The sequence below is a fragment of the Magnolia sinica genome, chromosome 1 (assembly GCF_029962835.1).
Source record: "Magnolia sinica isolate HGM2019 chromosome 1, MsV1, whole genome shotgun sequence".
NCBI classification, from domain to species: domain Eukaryota; kingdom Viridiplantae; phylum Streptophyta; class Magnoliopsida; order Magnoliales; family Magnoliaceae; genus Magnolia; species Magnolia sinica.
The window spans coordinates 16,999,977-17,023,044 of NC_080573.1; the positions used below are offsets into that span (position 1 = coordinate 16,999,977).

Genomic DNA, 23,068 nt, shown 5'->3' on the forward strand with positions numbered 1-23,068 from the left:
TACCTTGGTTCCAATTTTTACTTTGAACCAAAACTTCGGTGGGCCATGAAAAATGAAAACAGTTTCTTTCCTTGATTAGAATTTCTCTTTGCTATGGTCCATCGGAATCTTAGATCAGGGTGAAAATTCACCTCCTCAGGTTTCATGGGATTCCGCATCTTATGGACATTTCGGATTTGACACACTTGACACATGTGCAAAGGTGCGCACGTGCGTAGGTGCGTAGGTGAGCATGCCTCTATATATATATATATATATATATATCATTGAAATAAATGTTGGCCAATCTAATTGTCAGATAATCTAATCAGATAAGTTAAGTGCCAGATTATTCATGATGACAGTCTGCCAAAGTATTGAAGATTTTCTCAACGCATTGAATTAAAATTTAATTCCAGAGCTTTCATTTTTGGTAATTTAGAATATGGCCATAATTCAATTTATGATTTTAAGCCATTTATAATTCTTTTGAAAACCTACTTTTCAAATTATTAAGGATTGGATTCAAATGTCAGGTTACTACAACACTGACATACTGGAATTCTGAAGAATCTAATTACTAGAAAAGGATATAATTATCAAAATTCCCAATTGCTAAACCACCACTAAATTCTTTTGACGACGCCTCTAACCACTCTTCCATCCTGCTCTATCTACCTCTGCGGTCCCTCTCTCTCTCTTTGAAGCTGCAAGTGCTTGTGGGGCCCATGGAGCATAAATTACCCATTTAATGACCTCTAGTGAATCTCTCACAATATTATTATTATTTTTAAATTCTCAAATCTTATAACAAGATGATGTTATGTATGTGCTCATGGTCAGGAGGTATGCTATTACGTGCACATAGCGCTCCCATTGCCTTTGAAGCTGTGCATGCCACCCTAGAAGAAGGCGAAGGTATTTTTTTTTTTTTTTTAAATTTATTTATTTATTTATAATTTCCCTTCAATTCTCTTAATGCTCTTTGCAAAACATTTTTTGGCTCAAATACATTCACCTATTCTTAGCTGCTCAGTGAACATCATAGATCCCACTCATGTTTTGTATGTCCACATGTGTAGGTAGTCACCATTTTTTATACACCCATTGATTTAATAAATATCTCCATCCCTTGTGCTTTTAGTCATGCAATAATACTAATAGAAAGTAGACATGATGGGTGTATTTTTATTGGTCCTAAAATGCTCAGGTATTGTCTTAGATTGATGTGAACCGTTCATGTTCTTACAACTACCACATGGACATGCTGCTTTCAACCTTTGAGTCTTGAATTTTGTTCACGAGTCTTTAAAAAAGAAATTTACTTTCATATTCCATGTTTTCCTTCATACACAGTCATCAGAAACAAGCTTAATTTCTTCAAATGGCCCTTTAGCATATCATCGTAACTTGATCTGTTCATATCATCTTTAAGATGAAATTCAGTTGTGGAAAACCCCCTATGGTCTTGGTATGGATCCCTAGTGGGGGTGGCTAACATGGAGTGTGTACTGACATGGGTGTGTACTAACAAGCAAAACCAAAAAAAAAAAAAAAACCTATGGTAACTGTAGTAGGGGGCCACAGTACCTTATCAAAATCCCTGCTGCAGTAACAAGTTGGACAATATTTCATTTCTTTTACTGTGGTTGATATGGCAGAGCCTGGTGGAACTGGAATAAGGATACAGAGATCTCTCCATAGTACACAGTGAGAGGAGTGATGTCGATTCAATACGCTAGTTTAAATTGCCCTTGTTGTGAATGGAAACTGATCAGAAATACACAAAGTGAATTATCCTAGCCATCTGATTGGTGTGAAAGGAAATGGTTAATGGCTCACATTTGGTGAGAAGAGAAGAAATTTAGTGTGTGTGTGTGTGTGATCTGTGATGGGTCCTAATAGATGGACAGTTTCATTAATGCATGGCCATAAGTCATGTACAGTAGAGAGATGGCGCTGCCGCATTCCAATTCTAATGGCTCTGCCTTATCAACTTCCTTGTTTTGTTAATATTTCCTTATGCAGTGGTATGCCTAAAAGGACACCCACTTTATGTATAGTACATATGATGATATGAATATGCTACCATAACAAAAGAAGGTAAGGCAACTCATCAGGTGGGCTCCACATTTAGGAAATAAATAAATAAATAATTTAGAAAAGCATTGTAATGACTCAAATGCCCTACTCATTGGCGGATTCTTCTGGTCAATTACTATCTTTGGAGTTCATTTTGCGACATAAGCGGGAAAGTAAGGCAGATTCAAAACTCAAAGGGCTGCAGGAAAGGAAACCGTGCTGTGTCCATGATTGAAGCATTCATGGCACCACATAAATTGTGGATCAAGCTAATATTTTCGTATTTTCAGTTCATCTCAATAGAAATGACCTTATGAATGGTTTGGATGGCATATAAACATTAGTGGCTCTCAGGGAGGTTTTAATTGTAGGCATTTTCCTACCAACTTTTTCCTGTCATGCAGCCCACTTTAGTTTGAGATCTGTTTCATTTTTGGGGTTCATCTCCTAACGTAAGCTGCCAAAAATGGATGGACAAAGTGGATTTCTCACAAACATCATGATAGGCCCCACTTGGCTTTTGTGATAAGAGAAACTTTCTGCCATGGGTGTGTCCCCTAATATATTCCTCATTGAGTGATTTGATAACAGGTACATGTGCTATTAACTCAAAATTAAGCTAACTTGTGGAACCACTGTCTCTAAGTTATAGCCAAAAACCAAACTGGTCCACCCAACTTAACTTTAATTCGGCAACACTTGTTTGTTAAAATAGGATCATTTGAATTTATTTATATTTAATTTTAAATGTCCAGTAAATTTCACCAATTAGATGGTTAGATAATAAGAGATAAGCTTAAAATTATATTTATCATAATCTAACTAGTACACTTTAATTTGGGCAGTTTAATTTGAAAAATTTAGATGCTATGTATGCAAGTGGATGGTGAAGATGAAAATAATCACTAGTTTTCCCTCTTGCATGGCCAATTGAGTTTTGAATCCACCTAATTTTTGGTCTCTTGTCCTAAAATGATTTGGAAAATTAGATGGATATTGTGAATTTCTCACAAAATCACAGTAGGCCACACCTAGCATCTCAGCGCAGGAAGTGCTTTCACAGGAAATCCACGTCCAGCAACACTTGTCTGGCATGGATTGTATACTGACACTGCCAGCACAGAGGTCACTACGAGACAGTGCACTGTAGGCCCACATAATGTATGTATTTCATCCATGCCGTCCATTGACTTTAGATAATTATTTTAGGGCATAACCTAAAAATGAGGTAGGTCAAATTCTCATGTGGATCACACCATATGAAAACAGCGGTGATTGAATGCCCCACCATTAAATATTTTCTAGGGCCCACTCTAATGTATATTTGCCATCTAACTTATCAATCAGGTCACATGAACCTGATGAAGGGAAAATCTCATGGGATGCCTCACCCAACGAATAGCATAAATCTCTCTCACACATGTGCCATGCTGCAAGTGTACCACCAATTTCCCATTCCATGACCTCTCATGAATCCCTTATATATATATATATATATTATTATTATTATTATTATTATTATTCGTAAATCTTGTAATAAGATGAGGTATGCTTCGTCCTGTGGTCAGGAGGTTTTCGAATTTCACGCGCACACAGTGCTCTCATCTTTTACGAAGTTCCATCGACCACTGAAGAAGAAAAAGAAGGTATTATTATTATTTGCTTTTTCAATTGTGGCTCACATGCTCTTCGCCCAACATTTATATTTCCAAAACATTCACCTCATCTTAATTGCTCCATGAATATCACAGATTCCGCAAATGTTTTGTATGTCCACACGTGTACGAAATCACCATCTGGGTGCATTTTTATGGGTGGTAGCAATGGTCAGGGTACTTTTTTAAATTGATTTGAACCGTTTATATTCTTCTTACTGCTACTTTCTTGTAATCGTGCATCATTGATCATCTAACCTTTGAATCTTGAACTGAACATGACTCGTTGATAAAATTACTTTTGAATATTTCATTTTCCTCTTCTTACACAATCATTCAAAGCAAATTTTCTTCAAATGGCCCTCTTAGCACACAATCCAGAACTTCAGAACTTGATCAATTCATACCATCATTTAAGATGCAATCTAGAGGTGGAAAACCCTTAATCAAAATCCATATTGTGGTAACAGGTCAGATGATATCTCATTTTTTACTATGGTTGATGAATCTGGATCCTCTGCTTATCAGGGACAGGTATTTCTTGTTTTCCTGCATTGTGATTGGTCAAATGCAGTCTATCATACCGTGACTCAATTACATTGCAATAAACAGAAAACTACTGTTTGTGGCAAGCAAAGGATCCAAACTCAATGGTTAGAAATACGTGAATGGTAGATTCCAAACCAATAGTGGAAGAAAAATGCTTCATGGCCCACATTTTAGAGAAGAGAAGAAATTTAGGCTTGGTTTGTCTAACAAATTTTATTTTATTTTGATGGGTCCTACTAGATGGATAGTCTCAAGTGTGTTCATTTAATAGAATCGGATTTGATGAAGCCGGGGAAATACCAAGTTTTAAAATTTCTTTGTAGTCAGCTGACTTTGTCAGTTCTCATTTGACTAAGGCTGGTCAATAGCTTTTCAACCATTTTATATACGTGAATCCAATAATCAATTTGTAAAGTTGCAGCTACCGGGAGTTACAGTTCGGGTTTAGGCTATTTTTTCCTTAGATCGAACTTTCCTGCATGATTTCTTTTGATCATGGCCGTCCATAAAGTTATGTCACTTGTTCTACATCAATCATCAAGTAGTCTAATTTTTCAAGAAAGCCTTGAAGAGTTCACCAGCCCTGATGAACAGTTTGGATGGGTGATGGAAATGCCAATGAGGTGATTACAACTACAACCCATCCTCCAGTGGATTACCCCACCATTATAACAGGACACCTTTAAATACCTGGCCAGTACAACTATTGAATGGCCCCACATGAACTTGGAGGTTTTTGGCAGTTGTCCATTATTCTCTATGGTGTGGCTGATTGGATTGGTCTGTCTTTTAAGGCATCCTATTTCATAGTGAGGATGTGACCCTACAGGACAGTTTTCATGCCATACACATGCTATGATAAACCTCATATGTAGATACACAACCTATTTATTTACCATTAATTGGGTTTGACGCGCTCTCTTTAAGTCCATTTGATTCACATCATAATACAATGTGGATAGTGTTGGCTCAGTATGCCTATTTTATAATGAATACAGTTGTGCTGAAAATGGTTACTTGGTGTTTGCTACAATAGTTATAAATTGATGTGAACCGTTCATGCTCTTATAACTACCACATGGACATGCTGCTTTCTTGTAATCAAGCATCAATAATGATCCTAACCTTTGAATCTTTAATTTGAAAAAAAAATAAAAATACTTTTCATATTCCATGTTTCTCTTCATACACAGTCATCCGAAACAAACTTTCTTCAAATGGCCCTTTAACATATCATCGGAACTTGATCGTTTCGTATCATCTCTAAGATGGAATTTCAGTTGTGGAAAACAGCCTATGGTAACTGTGGTAGGGGGCCACAGTACCCTATCAAAACTCTTGCTGCAGTAACAAGTTGGACAATATTTCATTTCTTTTACTGTGGTTGATATGGCAGAGCTGGTGGAACTGGAATAGGATACAGAGACCTCTCCATATTACACATGAGAGCAGTGATGTGTTAATTCAATTCGTTTGTTTAAATTGCCCCTGTAGTGGATGGAAAATGATTAGAAATACATAAATGGTTAATTGCTCACATTTGGTGAGAAGAGAAGAAATTTAGGCTCTCTCTCTCTCTCTCTCTCTATATATATATATATATATAGATTTGGTCGAGTACTATCTTTTGAGTGTACATGTTAGGACATGAGCTCAAAAATAAGGCAGATTCGAAACTCAAGGGGCTCAAGGAATGGAAACCGTGCTGCTTCCATAATTAAAACATTCATGGCACCACATAAATTGTGATAAACGTTGTGGCCCATCTGAGTTGTGATAAATGGCCTGACTTTTATGCGATGCAATCTAAACACTGCGTCGTTCCTGATATCCCTCAGATGTCACGCACCCACACGTGGAATTTACAAACCTCCATTATCATACTCTATCACTTGTGACAGCCCTTACATCGGGCGAGTGGAGTAGGTGCCGCCCTGACCTCACCCAGGGAATTGCGGCCCTTAGGTGGACCCTCCTTGACGTATGTATTTTATATCCATCGGTTTTGCCATTCATTCGAGGGCACGAGTGTGTGTGTGTGTGTGTGTGTGTGTGTGTGTATATATATATATATATATATATATATATTTTAAAACCCAGATCTCAAATAAACCAGCTTTTTCTAATTCTAAGAGATTGGATTCAAATTTCGAGTCATCAAACACAACTTGATACATTGAAGTTCTTGAGAATCCAATTGCTAGATGTGGGTTCTTCAAATTTCTAGTTGTCAAACCACTCCTAAATTCCTTTGAAGACGTCTCCAACCTCTTTTCCATCTTCCTCTAAACTCTTTATGCTTGCTCTTTGAAGCTACAGGTGCTGTTGAAGACGAAGAAGAAAAAGAAGAAGACAAGTTTTATTCTTTTCCTAGAGAAGAAGGTGATAAGTTTTTTTTTTTTTTCCTTTGTCAATCATCAGTCACATGCTCTTCTCACAACATTTTCGGCTGGAATACCTTCACACGTAATCTTAGTTACTCAGTGAACATCATAGATCCCATGTTTCATATGTCACACGTGTAGGGAATAACCATTTTCTTTAAAAATTCACCCACTGAATTTATAAACCCCCATTCGTTTCATATAATAATTCTAATAGAAAGAAGATTTGATGGGTGTATTTTTATGGGGTGGCAATAGTCAAGGTGCTTTCTTTGATTGATTTGAACAATTTATGTTCTCACCACTACCATATAGACATGCTACTTTCATGTAATCTGCGTCGTTGATGATTTGAATCTTGAATTTGAGAATGAGTCATTACAAATTTTACTTTTCAATATTCCATGTTCGCCTCGGTATGGGTAACTTGTCAATTCGGTACTTTCATTTAATTGCCATGTTGTTGACGGAAAATAAATATAAATACACAAATTGGACGATCCTAGCCATCTGGTTGACAAATTCCGAACCAACGGTCCAAAAAATGGTTAATAGCTCGCATTTGGTGAGAGGATAAGAAATTTAAGCTTGGATTGCCTAACAAAATATTTTTATTGGGGAGCATGATCTGAGATGGGTCCTACTAGATGGACCCAATTGACACATGACAATATCATAGAAATTGGTGGTTCCAACAATGTGTGATCATGACAAAACTACTCATCAGGTGGGCCACTCATTTATGAGGGAAAAAAAAAAAAAAAACTGATTTAGAATTACATAGAAATTGGTCACATACCCAACTTGTCTGCAGTTTCTTCTGGTTAATCACTATCTTTGGAGTGTTCAGATTTGAGAAGTGTACAGAAACCTTCACATGCACATAGATGCATTTGACATCCAAGTCAGGATCTGGCTAATTGGTATTCACTTTATGCTTTCTTTGCAAAGGTACATCTATACAGGAGATTTCTTCTGAGTAGCTTGAGGAAAGGAGACTTGTATCATGCAGAGGCAAATGCAAATTTCTGGCGCTTATCATCCAAGTCCTGTCTTCCAACAATGTGTACGGTTCATCATCAACTTTCTCACTTTCAACTTTCTATCTCCATTGATAAATCTGTGAACTCTTGTTCCTCCTCTTAGATTGGCAGAAAGTCTTAGACTTCTTTTTTATAATATATTTGTAGGCAATGAACTCTTGCAATTAATAGTTTCTGGTACCTGGGGATGTACTGGTTTCACTATCAGATACATTTCATTAATATTAGTAGATTTACATGGTATTTTTCTCCATTTGGTGTTTTTTCAAAGATTTAAATTGAACATTGAGAATATCTTTGAGTGCATAATCAAAAGGATTTAAGCCAACGGTGGCGGTGAATACAGGAAATTCAAAACCTTTCTTGAAGTATGTGGTAATACTCACGGTTTCTCTCGTACAGTCTCCGTGAATCTCTATGTTGGCTGATGGCCACATCCCACCAATTATGCCATTCAATATTGTAATTTTTCTCATTAAACATCTACTTTTTTTCAAACACACAAACTCTTTTTAATTCTATTTTTTATTATCAATTTCATGAGGTTTTGGCTATGAATATTTTAATTAGGCTATGGTTATGTATTGACTGATCCTCCTGGCATGTGATACTAATGTACATCCAGACCATCCAAATTGTGGATGGAGCATATCTCTAAAATCACAACAATCACCAATTAATGGCCATCAAATAAACGACTATAAGTATGGAGTGGTCCAAATTTGAAGGGAAAAGTCAGATGGTTAATATTATCTTACAAGTGCAAAATTTTCATTTATGCTCACATTGACAGTTGGGTCAGTGATTTGGATAGTCTGGATTATGCAATGCGTGCAGTTAAGGAGTCACCACCATTTATTAAATGTAAGGAACTAGGACTGATGAGAACCACCCATTTGATCGGACTGTATAGATAGAGATCTCCTGACCAATGAGATTTGGGGTCTGCTATCACTACAAACCAACATGATCCCCATGCAAGAGTTGGCAAGCATATGATAGGGATTGTTTCCCGGTAGAAACACTCTCATAAAGGAAATACACGAGGAAGAGTTCTCAAATGGAATAAAAACAGGAAAGTGACATTGGCTCCCTGTGTTTTCAAAGCATACATTCCTCTACTTTTGGTTGATTGTTAGCCGAAACTGATGGCCCATCACGTTGGCCCACACATGGGGCGAACAGGATCATCCCATTGCTGTAAATAAAAAAAAAAAAAAAAAGGTGTCCAGCTCATTGTCCATTTTACACTGAGCTTATCTTTTGGGATTGGGCTGGCTTATTTTGCTGGGCCACCTCACGAATGGATAATGATATACTACCCCTGCCCGTCCCTAGCTAGGAATGGACAGGGGACTCTGCTTGGCCCCTGTCTAGTGAGGGTTGACATTCTGATTCTTATGATTGTGATTATTTTGCCCAGCTTGTCGGTCTGTGATTCATGGATGCCGAAGGCATACTACGGAGTCATTACTTGCTGGCTTCAAAGCCGTTGCGTGCTAGCACCTTTGAAGTAAAAAAAAATGACGTCCCTCATTTATTAAGGGCCAGTAAAAAGAACAAGGCATTTTTGGAATAAACCAATTCGTTTGGAACCCTGCAGATCCAATCTTTTTTCGCTTTGGTTTTTATACTTTGACCTTGCTTATATATCAAGGCTGAGTCTAACTCCTTATGTCTCGGAAAGACAGATGTCCTTTCTGATACACTGGACCATGGTTACCTGTGAAAAACGGGATCGCCTGCTAGTGGAAGGCTTTCTGGGTTCAGTCAATCTACACAGAGTGAATCGGTCCCTCGATTCTTTCTATCTGTGAGGTAGGTTTGAAAGGCATCGACGCATCTAGCTACCTTCCTATAATTTCCCAAATCTGAATTGAGACTGTGCTTCCCATTCTCATGTAGCACAAGAAAGGAGGGGGGAGCCTTTAAGAGAGACGGGTGCACGCTAGCACATGCAGTAGTTTTTCAGCTTACTGCATGCTTGCTTATGTGCGCCCTGTAGTTTGATTTGCTTGATCCTAAATGCTTCCATTCATCCATCAATCTGCCGACAACATAGGGCATTCGCTGAAAAGTGTTACCAAAAAGTAGCCACGGCAGTGATAACAGCAACTGCCACAGCAAGGGTGGCTGGAGGGGAGTCCTGCCACACAACTTACTCAACCACTTTCCGGGGAGGATTCTCTCTCTGAAACAAAATATGCTCTAGAATTCTTGTCCAAAACGAAGATGGTTGGCGGCAACCCGCTTGGGATGCCTCTTACTCTCAAGCACGAAAACATGAGGGGCCACCTTGATATATGGGTTTTATCCACACTGTCCATCCATTGCCATATCATTTATAAGCCCAGATATGTGGCAGATCCCATGCTCAAGTGGACCGCACCATGCAAAGTAGTAGTGATAATGACGCCTACAATTGAAACCCTCCCAGGGCCCAACATTATGGTTAATTTCCATCAAATTGTTCATAAGGTCACAGGAACCTGGATGAAGGAAAAACGTCAATATCAGCTTGATCTAGAACCTATGTGGACCCCAAAAAGTTTTCAATTGTAGGTGTTTAATCCCCACTGTATGGTCCACTTGAGCCTTGGAACTGCCTCATTTTTATTTTTATTTTTGTGGCCTAAAATGATATGGCAAAATGGATGGACGGTGTGGATAAAATCCACACATCACGGTGGTCCCTCAAGGCCCATGTCCATTCCTAGTTAGGGACAGTCAGGGGTACTACCCAATCAGCGTCCGGATTATTGGTAAATAAATAAAGATTTTATTTATTTATTTACCTGAATATATAAAAAAGCCACTCACTAATTATCCCACACCAGAGTTTATTTGTCACTGCCGGAGGAATTATATGATCCTTGGAAATAGTGCATGATGGCCTCAGTTTGTCAATTTGTACAGGTGGGGTCAATGGCAGGGTGATTCCAACTGTCGATCTGATAGACCAAACAATGGATGGACAGCAATTTTCACCATTGCTTATGCCAAATCTTCCATTTGTGGCCTGAAAATAAACAGGAAAAGAAATACAGCAAAGGTCTACATTCAATCGAGTAAAATACAACAAATCTCCCTTCTTCCCATCTTGGAGCTCTTTAAATGGTTTGGATACCAGAACAATTGGCCACACATGGAAAAACTGAAAAGATGATTTTATACACACACACACACACACACACACACCCTTGAGTCGAGGGTCATATAATCCTCCAGAAGTAAAACTGAAATTACAAGCTGAATCAAAATTATCAGCAAGTCAATCCTATGGTTAACAACAATTCCAAGTCATATGACTAAGACACATGCTTGGAAAAAAGAAAAAAGAAAAAAAAAAGAAAAAAAGAGGAAAGGAAATAACGAATAGAACAGAAAAGGTAGCAAGCACTACGCCAAATGAGCAGAGAGAGTCTATGCTCATCTTCATTGCGTCTTTGTTTCCTTTTTGTGTTTTGTGCCTGAACTTGCATTGAGCAAATTCTCGAAGTTGTATTCTTGGAGTTCCTGTGGTTTAGTTTTGTTCCTGACTAGATTAATTCGGTTTTCACAACAAATTCGTTCCTTGACTAAAATTTCACGGGCATTTGTCAAGTAGAAACTTGTTTCGATATGGGTCCGCATTTGCCTATGGGGAATGTAAATGGGTTTTGAGATCTAGTTTTGTTGTTGGCCCCAGCTGTCTTTAGCTGTTGATGTTAATGAAACTATCAACATGAAACTTTGATGGAGAGGGTCAACTTCAAAATATTGGAACGAAAGTAGGAGGAGATCAGGCATTCGTTAAAGTTTAAATATGCCAAAAGTAACTATTTGAATTAGAATTGGATTAAATGTAAGAATGCATTTACAATATTCTTTGAAATTTTTGGTTTCCCCCAGATCATCAAAACTAAGAAAAAGGATGAATCCCAGTAAAGTACTTCCAACCATAGTTCAGAAACCCAAAAACTTCACTTGAAATGATGTCCAGCCGGGATGTGTCAATTCAAAGACTTGGATGCCTTTACTTGACTCGACTCGATATTTTTATAAATAAATTAGTAATATTATCTCAATCTTGTGCAGCTGGTTAGATGCATCTCCTCATTGGAACCTGACTTCATCCACTCTCTATCCATCTGTCTGTTTGTTTTTAAGAACAGCACGGGCGAGTGAGTTTGGAAGCTCTTGATATTGTCCATATAATTCAGCATTGGTTTATTAGTTAAATGTTGAAAGCATAGTTCTAAAACTTGGCGACAAGACCCAAGTCTCAGTCAACTCAACTAGAAAAGATTTCAAGCGAAGCCACTAGCAAAATTGATCCTTAATGAGACTCGAGTTGACTCAACGTCACTCAAAAACAGAGGGAGGGATCTTGTTAAGTTGAGCTAACTCATCTGGGTCTTGGGTCATGTCACCAAATTTTAGAACCATGCTTTCAACACTCAATATATTTATGATATCAATAAGAGCTTCCAAACTTTCAGTCTCTTCACAGTTACCAACCAAAATATTTCTTTGAAAGATGGTCATGGCTACTAACAAGCCTCTTTCTACTGTATTCACACCATGCATGCTCTTCAGTATTGTACCAACCACGGACTTATATTGAAATAAAAACCAATCAAGTTTTGAAAATATTGAGGCCAGATTTCGTAGTAAGCAGTCCTTTTTTCTTTTGGCAGGTGAAGGAGATAACTCGGGTATTCGAGGTTGTCAATGGTGAATTATCTTATGTGGTTCAGATGGCTACACATTTACATAATCTTCAACCACATCTAAAAGCATTACTCAAGAAGCTTTGATGCATTTGTTTCGAGACAAGCAAAGGAAATGATAATTCAGTGTCTTTAACATCTACAATGAAAGCAGCTGCTGGTAATGTAGATGCTCTGTTTTGGTGCAAAAATCAGGCTGATCTACTTATCAATATGATGAGTGGTGTCCATTGTTTGTCAACACGATGAGTGGTGTGGCCTGATTTTGTGCCAGAATATCTTGATGGTGGGGCCCACCTTCTGGACAGGTTGGAGGCAAGGTGGATGGCAACACTACCATCCATTCTCCTCTTTGTGAACAATCCTCAATTTGGAGAATTTGCATTCACTGTCTGTCTTATGGGTTATATCAATTGATTTTGTTGCTGATCAAAAGGGTTGACGAGGCCCATCTCTTTCAGTGGTTTTTAGTACTTGATCATTGAAGATTGCAGCTGTGAACGATCCAACCAAACATTACTCCATATTTCCAAGTATCATCACCCAACCCATCTATAGATCAACACGCATGCTAGGATTGCAGACACATGCAATCTAGACCATCCATTAGGTAGGACCACCTTGTAGATCCTGGCTCAAAAACTATGCTCATAAACTCATCAGGTGGGCAATGTTGCATGTCATGAATGAACTATTATTAGAACTTGTTTGACCTGTCCATTTGTTTATAACACTGGCCTTCCTGATTCATGAACCAGGTTGATTTTTGGAGCCAGGTATCCATGAAAAGCTAAGCGAGTATTCTTTTTAAAGGAAATAGGGGGAGTTGGGGAATTAAAACAGAGTTTTAGACTTTTTCCAACTTTTCTCAAGAAATCCAGTATATCAACCAAAGAAAATTTAGTTATTTCTAAGAAATACTAAGTCAACACTAACATTCCTAAGGAAACATAAAAATTAGGGAACGAATTCTCCTACAACCAAACGGGTCCGCTATTCAAAGATTTTGAACATACAAATTGTTCGCCTGTTTCACCATTGGGTCCAACCCATGGTTAGCAATACCCCATTTTAAACTCTATTTTTGAAAGCAAAAATTGGACAACCGGTTCAACAATGAAAATTCTGTACGTTTCAAAAGATAATGCAAAAAAGAATAAAATAAATTTTTTGGCAATTGAATTAAACACATTTTGTTAGAAAATCACGTTTTATTCAAAGAAAAAAAAAAAATCTTTTGAGGGAGATTTAGAAAACAAAGATTGTTGGCCGACGTCAAATGATAGAATTGAGTAGAAAGTGAAAAGTTTACACAATTATTATTTGAAAAATAATGGATTTAAGAGAGCAAAGCATGATATTAATCCACGATGTACATTATTACTCATGCACAAAAAACTCTATAAATTTTAATTGAAATTTTGTATTTTAATCTTATTTGTGTACAATACACAACAGCATGCACATGCATATGCACGTATATAGCCATTTTTGAAGTCCAAACCATATTTAATCTGAACTTTTCATTTTCCGGTTCTCTTGGCGTTTCCATTTCTTTGACTTAAACTTCAAGCATAAACATAAACCTTCCCTGTAACTTTTTCCCCCCTATGGTATTTTGCGGACTCTGGTCCAACCATATGAGAATTAGGTTCAAATTAGGGTTGTTTTCAGAGAAAAAACAAAGAAAAAGGAAAAAAGAGAAGTGAGAGGGCGCTTTGGGTTCTTCCTCTTTAGTGCACCAGGGCAAGGTACAAGAAGCATCTTCCTGTCCATTTTTCTGTCTTCTATCCACAAAAGGGAACTTTGTTGCAGCCTCGTGTTTATACCATGTTTGGTTTCATTTCCAAGCATGTTTGGAAGATCATTGAAAAAGGTGTCCTGTTGTGAAAAAGATTTCGGTTTTTAATTTTTTTTTTTTTATTTATTTTTGAGCCACCAAGGCTTCCAGTGTTTGGTTTGAAAATGGTATAATCATAGTGATGAAATTTTTATAATACTTCAATGCCAAATTATTATTAAAATAAAACTGATGTCGATTTTTGGATATAAGATTTTTATAAACATATCATAGAATAGTGCAATAATTACAAATTTCTTTTTACCTCTTTTGTAAATACATTTACATTTGACCATGGATTTCATTGTTTGGTTTGATAGTGGTAAAATTGTGATGGCAATGTATTTCATTTAGATTACTGGGTAATTGGTAAAATAAATAAGAGTTGATAAAGAGATACATTTAAAATGACCGTGCCCTTTGTAAAAAATCTAGACTAACCATGGTAGGTGCCATTCATCTGCTGGGGCTACCGTCACTATATCCTGTACTAAGTGGACCACCTCAGTATAAGAAAAGTGAGGAGTTAAAAAGAAAAAATATCTCAGAAGGTCTATATTCAAGATACACAGTTCATATGATGAATGGACTAACCTGATTTTTTGCCATGGGAAATTCATGGTAGACATCCACTGGTAGATTTGTCTAGATCTCACACACATTTCAGAGAATTCATCCCAATGGTGGAAATAAAGATGGGCCATAGCCCAAGTCAAGATACCATCTAACAAGGCTTTCTGATTGTGGGGCTCACCATGATGTATGCCCCTTATCCACTCCATCCATCCATTTTTTTCAGATCATGGCTGAGACAAAATTTAAGAATATCCAAGGCTTAAGTGGACCACACCATAGGAAACAGTGGAAATTGAAAGGCTATCGTTGAAAATTTCTAGTGAGTTATAATTATTTTGGATCAAGCTAATATTTGTGTTTTATCATCCACGTATGTCTAACCTTATGAACAGGTCACAAATAACCATCACGTGGGCCCTAGGAAGTTTTCAACTGTGAAAGTCATTAGTCTAACTGCTTTTTGGTGTGGTCCACTTGGTTTTTGGATAAAAAGGATGGATGATATGGATCAGATACATACATCACAGTGGGCCCATGAAGTTTAGTCAGTACACCTTGATGATGTGTTATAATGCCCTACCGTAAGGTCCACCTTGATGATGTGTTATATATCCACAGCGTCTATCCGTTTCTACAGCCCATTTTAGAACGTGATAACAAAAATTATGCAGATCCAAATCACATGTGCAACACACCATAGGAAACAGTAGTGACAGAGTGCCTTATCAAAAAAATTCCAAAAGGCCCATTGTAATGTTTCCTTCATGTTTATTTGCAATCCAACCTGTTGATAATGTCAAGAAGATCTGGACGAGGGGAAAATAGAAAGATCAGATTGATCTAAAGCTTTTGTAAGCCACATTTTTTTAAAAAAATGATTATTCATCACTATTTCCATTAGCATGGTCCCCCTGAGATTTGGATCTTCTTATTGTTTAGGATCACATCCTAAAATGAGATGTAAAAACAGATGGACAGCGTGGATATGCAAAAAATACATCAAGGTAGGCCCACACGATTAGGGCAACACCCACTAAGCTATCACCTGTGTAATAGGTAATCCGCTCGCTTCTTTTTATTAAGTAAAAAGTGCTTTACATGTACAAAATCTCTTTCATTCTACGCCACACTGATTGCTTAAGCCATCCTCCTTTTTTCCCCTCTATTTACTAGCTCTCCATTAATTACCTTGTGCTTCTTAATATCACCTAATTATGACTTACAACAAACGTAACTAGCCGTTTATCAGAAAACCATACAACTAGCTGCTCGTGGGGACATACTTGGTGTACTTAGCCTGTTTGGTAAGTGGGCTTAGGAGAATTAAGTGGGATGGAATTACATTTGGTTTGTTTATGTGCAAATTCCACCTTTTGTATGGGGTTTACAGGAAGGAATGAGATTGGGTGGAATGGAATTGCATTTGGTGCCATGTGGTCCTCCACATGCATCCTTGACACTTAACATTCGAGTTATATACATGTGCAAGTGACCATCAGCTGTGAATCTCGTCCTTTGATTGCAATTCCATGGTCCACCACACAAGAGTTTTCTTAATACTATGCCTAATCCCAAACATGTGGATTGGAGTTAGAGGTGTACACGAGTCAAACAGACAGCTTAACTCGGCTCAGCCACTAGTTAACCCCAGCTCGAACTTGGCTCGGCTCGGCTCGGTTCTCGAGCCTGATTGGCCAGCTCAACTCGGTTCGGTTAGCAACTCGGGCTAATTCGAGCCAAGATCAAGCCGAGTTCGCCTATGCAGCATTTTCACAAACACATGGACTGCACCTTCAAATTCTCACTTTATGTAAAATAGCAGCAGTAGTTTTACAGGTATTTCATCAAACACCTTGTAGGCAACATCAAAATCAAGAAAAAAATATACTTGTTTCATATACATACCTTGCCACAAGTTGACACTTCGTTGAGCCATTTCATCAAACACTTGGTGAGCAACATCAATATCAAAGTAACCGAGTCACCGAACTGGTTCGATCCAAGTTCGTTTCGATTTGAGTCGAGTCGAGCTTGGGGAAGCTCGAACTCGGTTCGAAATTTTTTCGAGCTAAAAAAATCAGCTCAACTCGGCTCGAACTTAGTTTCGAACCGAGTCAAATCGAGCTTTTTCGAGTCGAGTCGAGCAAGCTAACCGAGGTGACTCGATTTGTGCATAGCCCTAGGCAAAATGGTATGATATGTCTATACATGCAATTATTGTGCAATAATGGTGTTAATTTTATATAATTCAATTTCATACCATTTAATCCCATGAACCACATAAGTGAGCCTCTTTGGAATGCAGAATTAAATGGTATTAAATTGCATTCGGTGAAATTAACACCATTATTGTATAATGATTATTTGTCGAGAAATACCATTGTATTTTAACCTTCTAATCCTAAGTTTGGGATCAAATTATTATTCATTTGGTAAAAATATTGCATTAATTAAGTGAAATCTGTGTTGGGTGAACCATATATAGAATTGTAATCAATGTACCAAAATCCATAATTTATGCAAGTCACCTATGTGCATATGCAACTCAATTGCCACATGTAAAGGAGGCATGTGAATGTATAGTATGGATAAAACATGCATCAACATAGGATGCACAGACTTAGTAAATTTCGAATTTCACAAGAAATTCAGTCAAGTTGGAACTGGATATGAATTAATTCAATCCTTTAAGTCTTTTCCAAAACGCTGGATGAAATTTACATCGGACCAATTGTAATTCCATAACAACTAATCCCACTTTCCAAACAGGCTCACAGTTAAAATGGAATGCATCTAAAATCTGGTGATCTACACTATACACCAATGAAAACAATGAATAATCACCCATAAACCTCCAAATTCACCTGATAAGCCAGCCTGGTGGTTAGATAAGGATGATTTCTGGGGCCTTTCCATTTTTATGGTGGGGGAATCTGATGAAAAGATAAAATGCGGTGCCTATTAGTATTGCGCATTCATGTTACAACTAGCTGCATTGTCCATACGTGGCAATCTAAACATGGACTTGGCCGGTGGATTCATTGGAATCTGTTGTTGGCAGGCAATCAAACCAGGGTCACGCCCACCACCATTAAAAGTTTCCCATGGTCCAGTGTAATGTTTATTTACCTCCCAACCTGTTGATTAGGTCATACCGACCTAGATGAAGGGAAAATACACAAACATTGGATTGATCCAAAGCTTTTGCAGCCCCTGAAAAGTTTTTAGCGGTTAGAGTTCAATGACCACCGTTTCACACAATGTGGTCCACCTAGGATTTGGATTTGCCTCACCTTTAGGCTCGTTCCCTAAAATGAGATGAAAAAATAGATAGATAGCATGGATAAATGCATACATCAAGGTGGGGACCACAAAGCTTTTCCACGAAGTATGAGGTGTTTACATTCATTTTTTGCAAACTTATGTGGGACAATGAGATGCCACTATGGGCCAACATTACACGCTAAATAATAGGCAAAATTTTACTCATATCCTCCATCATTATTTACACTCGATTTAGCGTGGCCAGATCAAACATTCTGGAAGACGTGGTAGCCATGCCATATGTGGTATAGATGACTTTAAAATGAAAAATTATATATAAACATACACATGTGAGAGAACATTAAAAGATAGAGTTCTATAGAAAAAAATACTCTCTTCAGAAAGTAAGAGTCTTATTAAAAAAAACCTTCTCTCTAGCATTAAATATCAGAATTCCATCAAATGATATTTCTATCTAACATTAAATGTTAGAACCTTACCAAAAATAACTCTTTAGGAATGCCAAAGCTATGTGACATAAGGATCATAATAACTTCTTATACATGTGGCCATACGTGTGAAGGAATCAAGGAAATTTTCAAAGTTGACCATTCAGATCCTTCACGATGCTATAGGCTACGCAAGGCTACCGCCTCTCAAGAGCCTATATAAACAATACTCCATGAATCAGGCCTCACGCTAATAAAGCCAACCAACTATTTATCTATTCGTCTACCATGGGTAGTTATTTTTTTTTAATTTTATGTTAATTTAATTGTACCTCTCATTACACTAAAAAAAAAAGGATATAAGATATAAACCATGTTAGATTTTTGCTACGGATTTAAACCGTACCTATATTTACTACGGATTTATTTCACAACTAAAAATGTGCGACACCATTAATACTCAATAGCAGTGAAAGAGGCTCTATAAGGCTTAAAAAATATATGTATTTTATCTAAGACGTCTGCCTATTTTGAAATATTATTATTGGACATGAAACCAAAAATTAGCTAGAAGGGTAAAGTGGAACACATGGTAGGAAACGTCGAGATTAAATCACATATGCTTCCTATAGTGTAGTTCACTTGAGCCTTCAGTATACTTGATTTTTGATATTATCAACTAAATGTTTTTAGTAAAATTAATGGACGGAATGGATTAAGCAAATACATCATGGTGCCCCACAAAACCCTTAGGGCATGTTTGGATGGGGCCATCCATGGGATTAGATTGTATTACGGTGGATGGCAGGTAATGACGGCTGCGTCAGTGGATTGCTGGCAATCCCATGTAATTGCTATATCTGGATAATCTACCACCGAGTATGTTTGGCCCGCCTGGCCAATCCCTTCCAATCCGTCCACCCAAACATGTCCCGGCAAAATAGATGGGATTACGAGGGATGGGGTGGATTTCAAAGTAATGACCGTGATGTCACTGGAATGCTGGCACGGGATTGCTCCAATCCAGGTAGAAGTTCAACGTGCCTGTTTGGCACGCCCGGCCAATCCCGGGATTGCTCCTTCCATCCCTTCCGATACAATGTAATCCCATCCAGTCTGCCGGGGCCCTCATAGGACCGTTCAAGGCTGTACGCCCAAAATTCGGCGGCAACCACCCCCCCCCCAAAAAAAAAAAATTCTCTCTCACACTCCATTCCTTATTTCACACACACTCTCTCTCTCCGTTCCCACCGTCAGCGCCCTCGCTGTCACCCTCTCCCTCTCTCGAGGTCCCTCGCCCTCGCCGTCTCCCTCTCCCTCTCCCTCTCTCGAGCTCCCGCGCCCTCACACCTCCTTCAACAGCACCGTATCTTCAGCAGCGCCGCCTCCACCGGCTCTCGCTCGCCCTCACTCCCCCTAACATTGAGGCTTCGTCCTCTTCAAAGGTTCCATCTCCCTTACATTTCTAGGGTTTTGTTGATTTCCTTGTTACTGCGACTTGAACCTGAGATTAAATGCTTTTTTTTTTTAATTTTTAATTTTAATTATTATGCAATGAATGCATGTTTGGATGTGTCAGATCCGTAGGACCATATCTCATTCCGAGTGATGCAATTGATAGGCAGTCAGATCTTGGTAGGACGGGGTTGGACCACCATACCAGGGGCCTAATTTGTAGAATCCCCCATCAGGAGTAGGGAACATAAGATCAACCGTCTATTTGTTGGTCACTGATTAAGGGGCTAGGATCGTTCCGTTTTGGAGATTGCCAGGGCATGGCCTCGTCATCGGCGTAGGGTTGAGGGCGTTGTTCTGGTGGGCCCCACTGCCAGAAATCATCCAGATTGAAAGATCCTAGCTACCAAACTAATGTTGGTATTTGGGCAAAGGATGTTTTCAAAGAGGCCTTCTAAGAACCTTCATTCAGATATGGTCTTGGCTTGTTGTTGGCACAATATTTCTATATTTGTTACAAGATTGTGAGGCCGTTAAGGATAGAAGCTTCTTCAATGATCTGATTTGCATGATTTTTGGTTCTTATATTTACAGTCATGATGCTAACTGTGGTAGCGATGATGATGCCTTGAGGCTGTTTGGTAAAAATGTCTGAGAGAAGCATCGCATTTTCCTTTACAATAATTACAAGCACGTGATAGTAAGAACTCATAGAAGTTTTTATTTTTGATTGTCACATTCATTTTCCTTTAACATATATGAAGTTCTTTGGACATTCCTGGAGTTGAGACTGGAGATGGTGCATCATCATCTTGAGTTAGTCCTGCAATTTCTTTGAGTGGCTTCCACATGACTTTTCTCCTGCAATCATTTGTAGGCAATGTAAGTATCTAAATGAAGGTTTTAAAAGAACTCAATACCTAAACTTTAAATCCAAAGATGTTCCTTGTTCAAACCCACTTGAAAAGTGATTAATTCTATTTTGAATTCCAGATTCTGTTGGGATCTTAACCTCGTGTGGACCAAAGGGTCGCAATGGGCTGGGTTGGCCATTTGGCTTGATGACCCTGTCTCAATTTTGGGCTAGGCTTGGATCTATTAGCTTGGGCATGGGCAACTTGAACCCAATTGAAGAGATCCAAACCCCAGTTTGGGTTGGGTTGGGTCAGGTTGGGAGTATTACAAGTGTTTGGGTCGCATTGGGTTGGGTTGTCAAGGTCCTCAGATTGGAAAATGCCAACCTCATATGAAACCGGGTTGGGTTCAAGTTAAGCAAATTTGTGTTGGGTCAGGTTGGGAATATCATGTGTTTGGATTTGGCTGAGTTGAGTTGGAATTGGGGTTGTTTTCGAGTTCGGCACCTCAGTTGGAATATGGGTCAGGTTGGCTTGCAGGTGGGCTTGGGTTGACCCTCAACCTAACCCAACCTGCCTGAGTTGCACCCTTATGTCCAGCTGGGATGGGTAGACTCAGTCTGGATTTCATGTCTAATAAATAATGTAATGATATTTATAATATTTTGCACGGTTGTAGTATCCGTTAAATTTGGACAGTTGGATTTCTTTTCCCTAACTGCTGCTTCTCTCATGAAGTTTGACCTATCGGATTAGAGGACACAAACACGCACACACACAAAACTAAGTGTGACCAGTTAGCTGACAACCTCCTTTCATTTCCTTTCAACAGCTTGGTGGAATGAATTACTTACTTGCAGTTGAACACTCACCTTCCATTCTCTTGATTTTTAGAGTTCCCGCAATCATCCCGGGGATGGATGTATCACATGGTTCCCCAGGCCAGTTTGATGTGCCATCAATTGCGGCAGTAAGATAAGATGCATGATTTTTCTTTTCAACTGTTAGTCATAGACTGGTGGTAGTCTTGTTTCAATCCTGTCAGATAATATATAAATTCACTCGTCCATGCAACCAGATTTTTCTGCTTCTCATTATCTCAGTGTTATTCTATTTTTCTTTATTTGTGCTCTTAGGTTGTGAGCTCTAGGCAGTGGCCCCTGATTTCTCGGTATAGGGCATCTGTGAGGACACAGTCACCCAAGGTTGAAATGATAGATTCCCTCTTTAAGCCCACCTCAGACACCGAGGACAGTGGCATAGTGAGGTCAATAAAAAAGTTGGTTTTTTTTTTTTTTTGAGGTGTCGGTAAAAATGGTTTTGCAATGAAATAGTCTGATGCGTAGATTTCATGAGTTACTGATGGGATATTTGTTGTTGGTATCTAGGGAACTTCTACTAGATTTCTATACGAGTTCAGGGAAAAAGAAGCCTGACCAGATAATCATTTTCCGGTATGTTCTTGTTATTATTTTTGGAAATGTTTTTTAATTTTTTGGAGGCCCATTTCTGGATTATATTTCCATAGGTCTGCATTTGGTTGGTGTTGTAGAATGATACGGTCTGACACTCAACATTTGGTAAACTATATGTGTGTGTGTGTGTGTGTGTGTGTGTGTGTGTGTATACATATATAATTGTTTGCTAGACTAACCATTGCTCTCTCTACATGCACTCTTAAATGCAGCTGTGGGATGTTTGAGCTGTGTCCCGGCTCGAATCCTCTTGTGTATATTAGTTTTGATGTTGTTTGCATCCATGAAAGGTGAAGAAGGTTTTAAAGAAAAAACATCAGAGTTGTGCATCAGTTTGGATCTACCATTTAGATGACCTGGACCCTAGATTGGACTGTTAACAATCAGGTTCTTGATGCATTTATGGAAATAATTGCTGTTTTAAACCACCTGCTCATTTTAATCAGGTGTGGTGTTATCAGGGGTTGATCAGCCTGTTGCTTTGGACCTGATTATCTATATGATAAGTCCAACTTTATATACGGCTGAGATGTCCTAACGCAGGTCATGTAGATCACATGTGAAGCTTGTGTTTGAATGCCGAGGCTGAATGGTTGTATGCATGTCTAGCTACCCTACTCATCTGCATCAGAGCTCTTTCTAGGTTTAATGGTGTTGAGGACTGGGTTTCTAGGTCTGTAGAATTTGAGCTGTAACAGATTTTGCCTTAACCTTCAAAGGGGAAAATGGAGAATTTTTTAGTCTTAAGATC

General features: G+C 38.4%; 2 protein-coding genes across 2 annotated transcripts in view; both read left to right on the forward strand.

Moving 5' to 3' along the window:
• LOC131244322 (disease resistance RPP13-like protein 4) overlaps positions 1-23,068 on the forward strand; it is a 76,828-nt gene that overhangs the window by 18,355 nt on the left and 35,405 nt on the right. The window lies entirely within an intron of this gene.
• Positions 2,822-12,506, forward strand: LOC131241261 (uncharacterized). Its single transcript, XM_058240026.1, has 4 exons — positions 2,822-3,707; positions 6,579-6,647; positions 7,601-7,715; positions 12,372-12,506. Exons 1-4 carry the CDS (start codon positions 3,531-3,533, stop codon positions 12,410-12,412), a joined length of 402 nt encoding a protein of 133 aa, XP_058096009.1. The 5' UTR covers positions 2,822-3,530; the 3' UTR covers positions 12,413-12,506.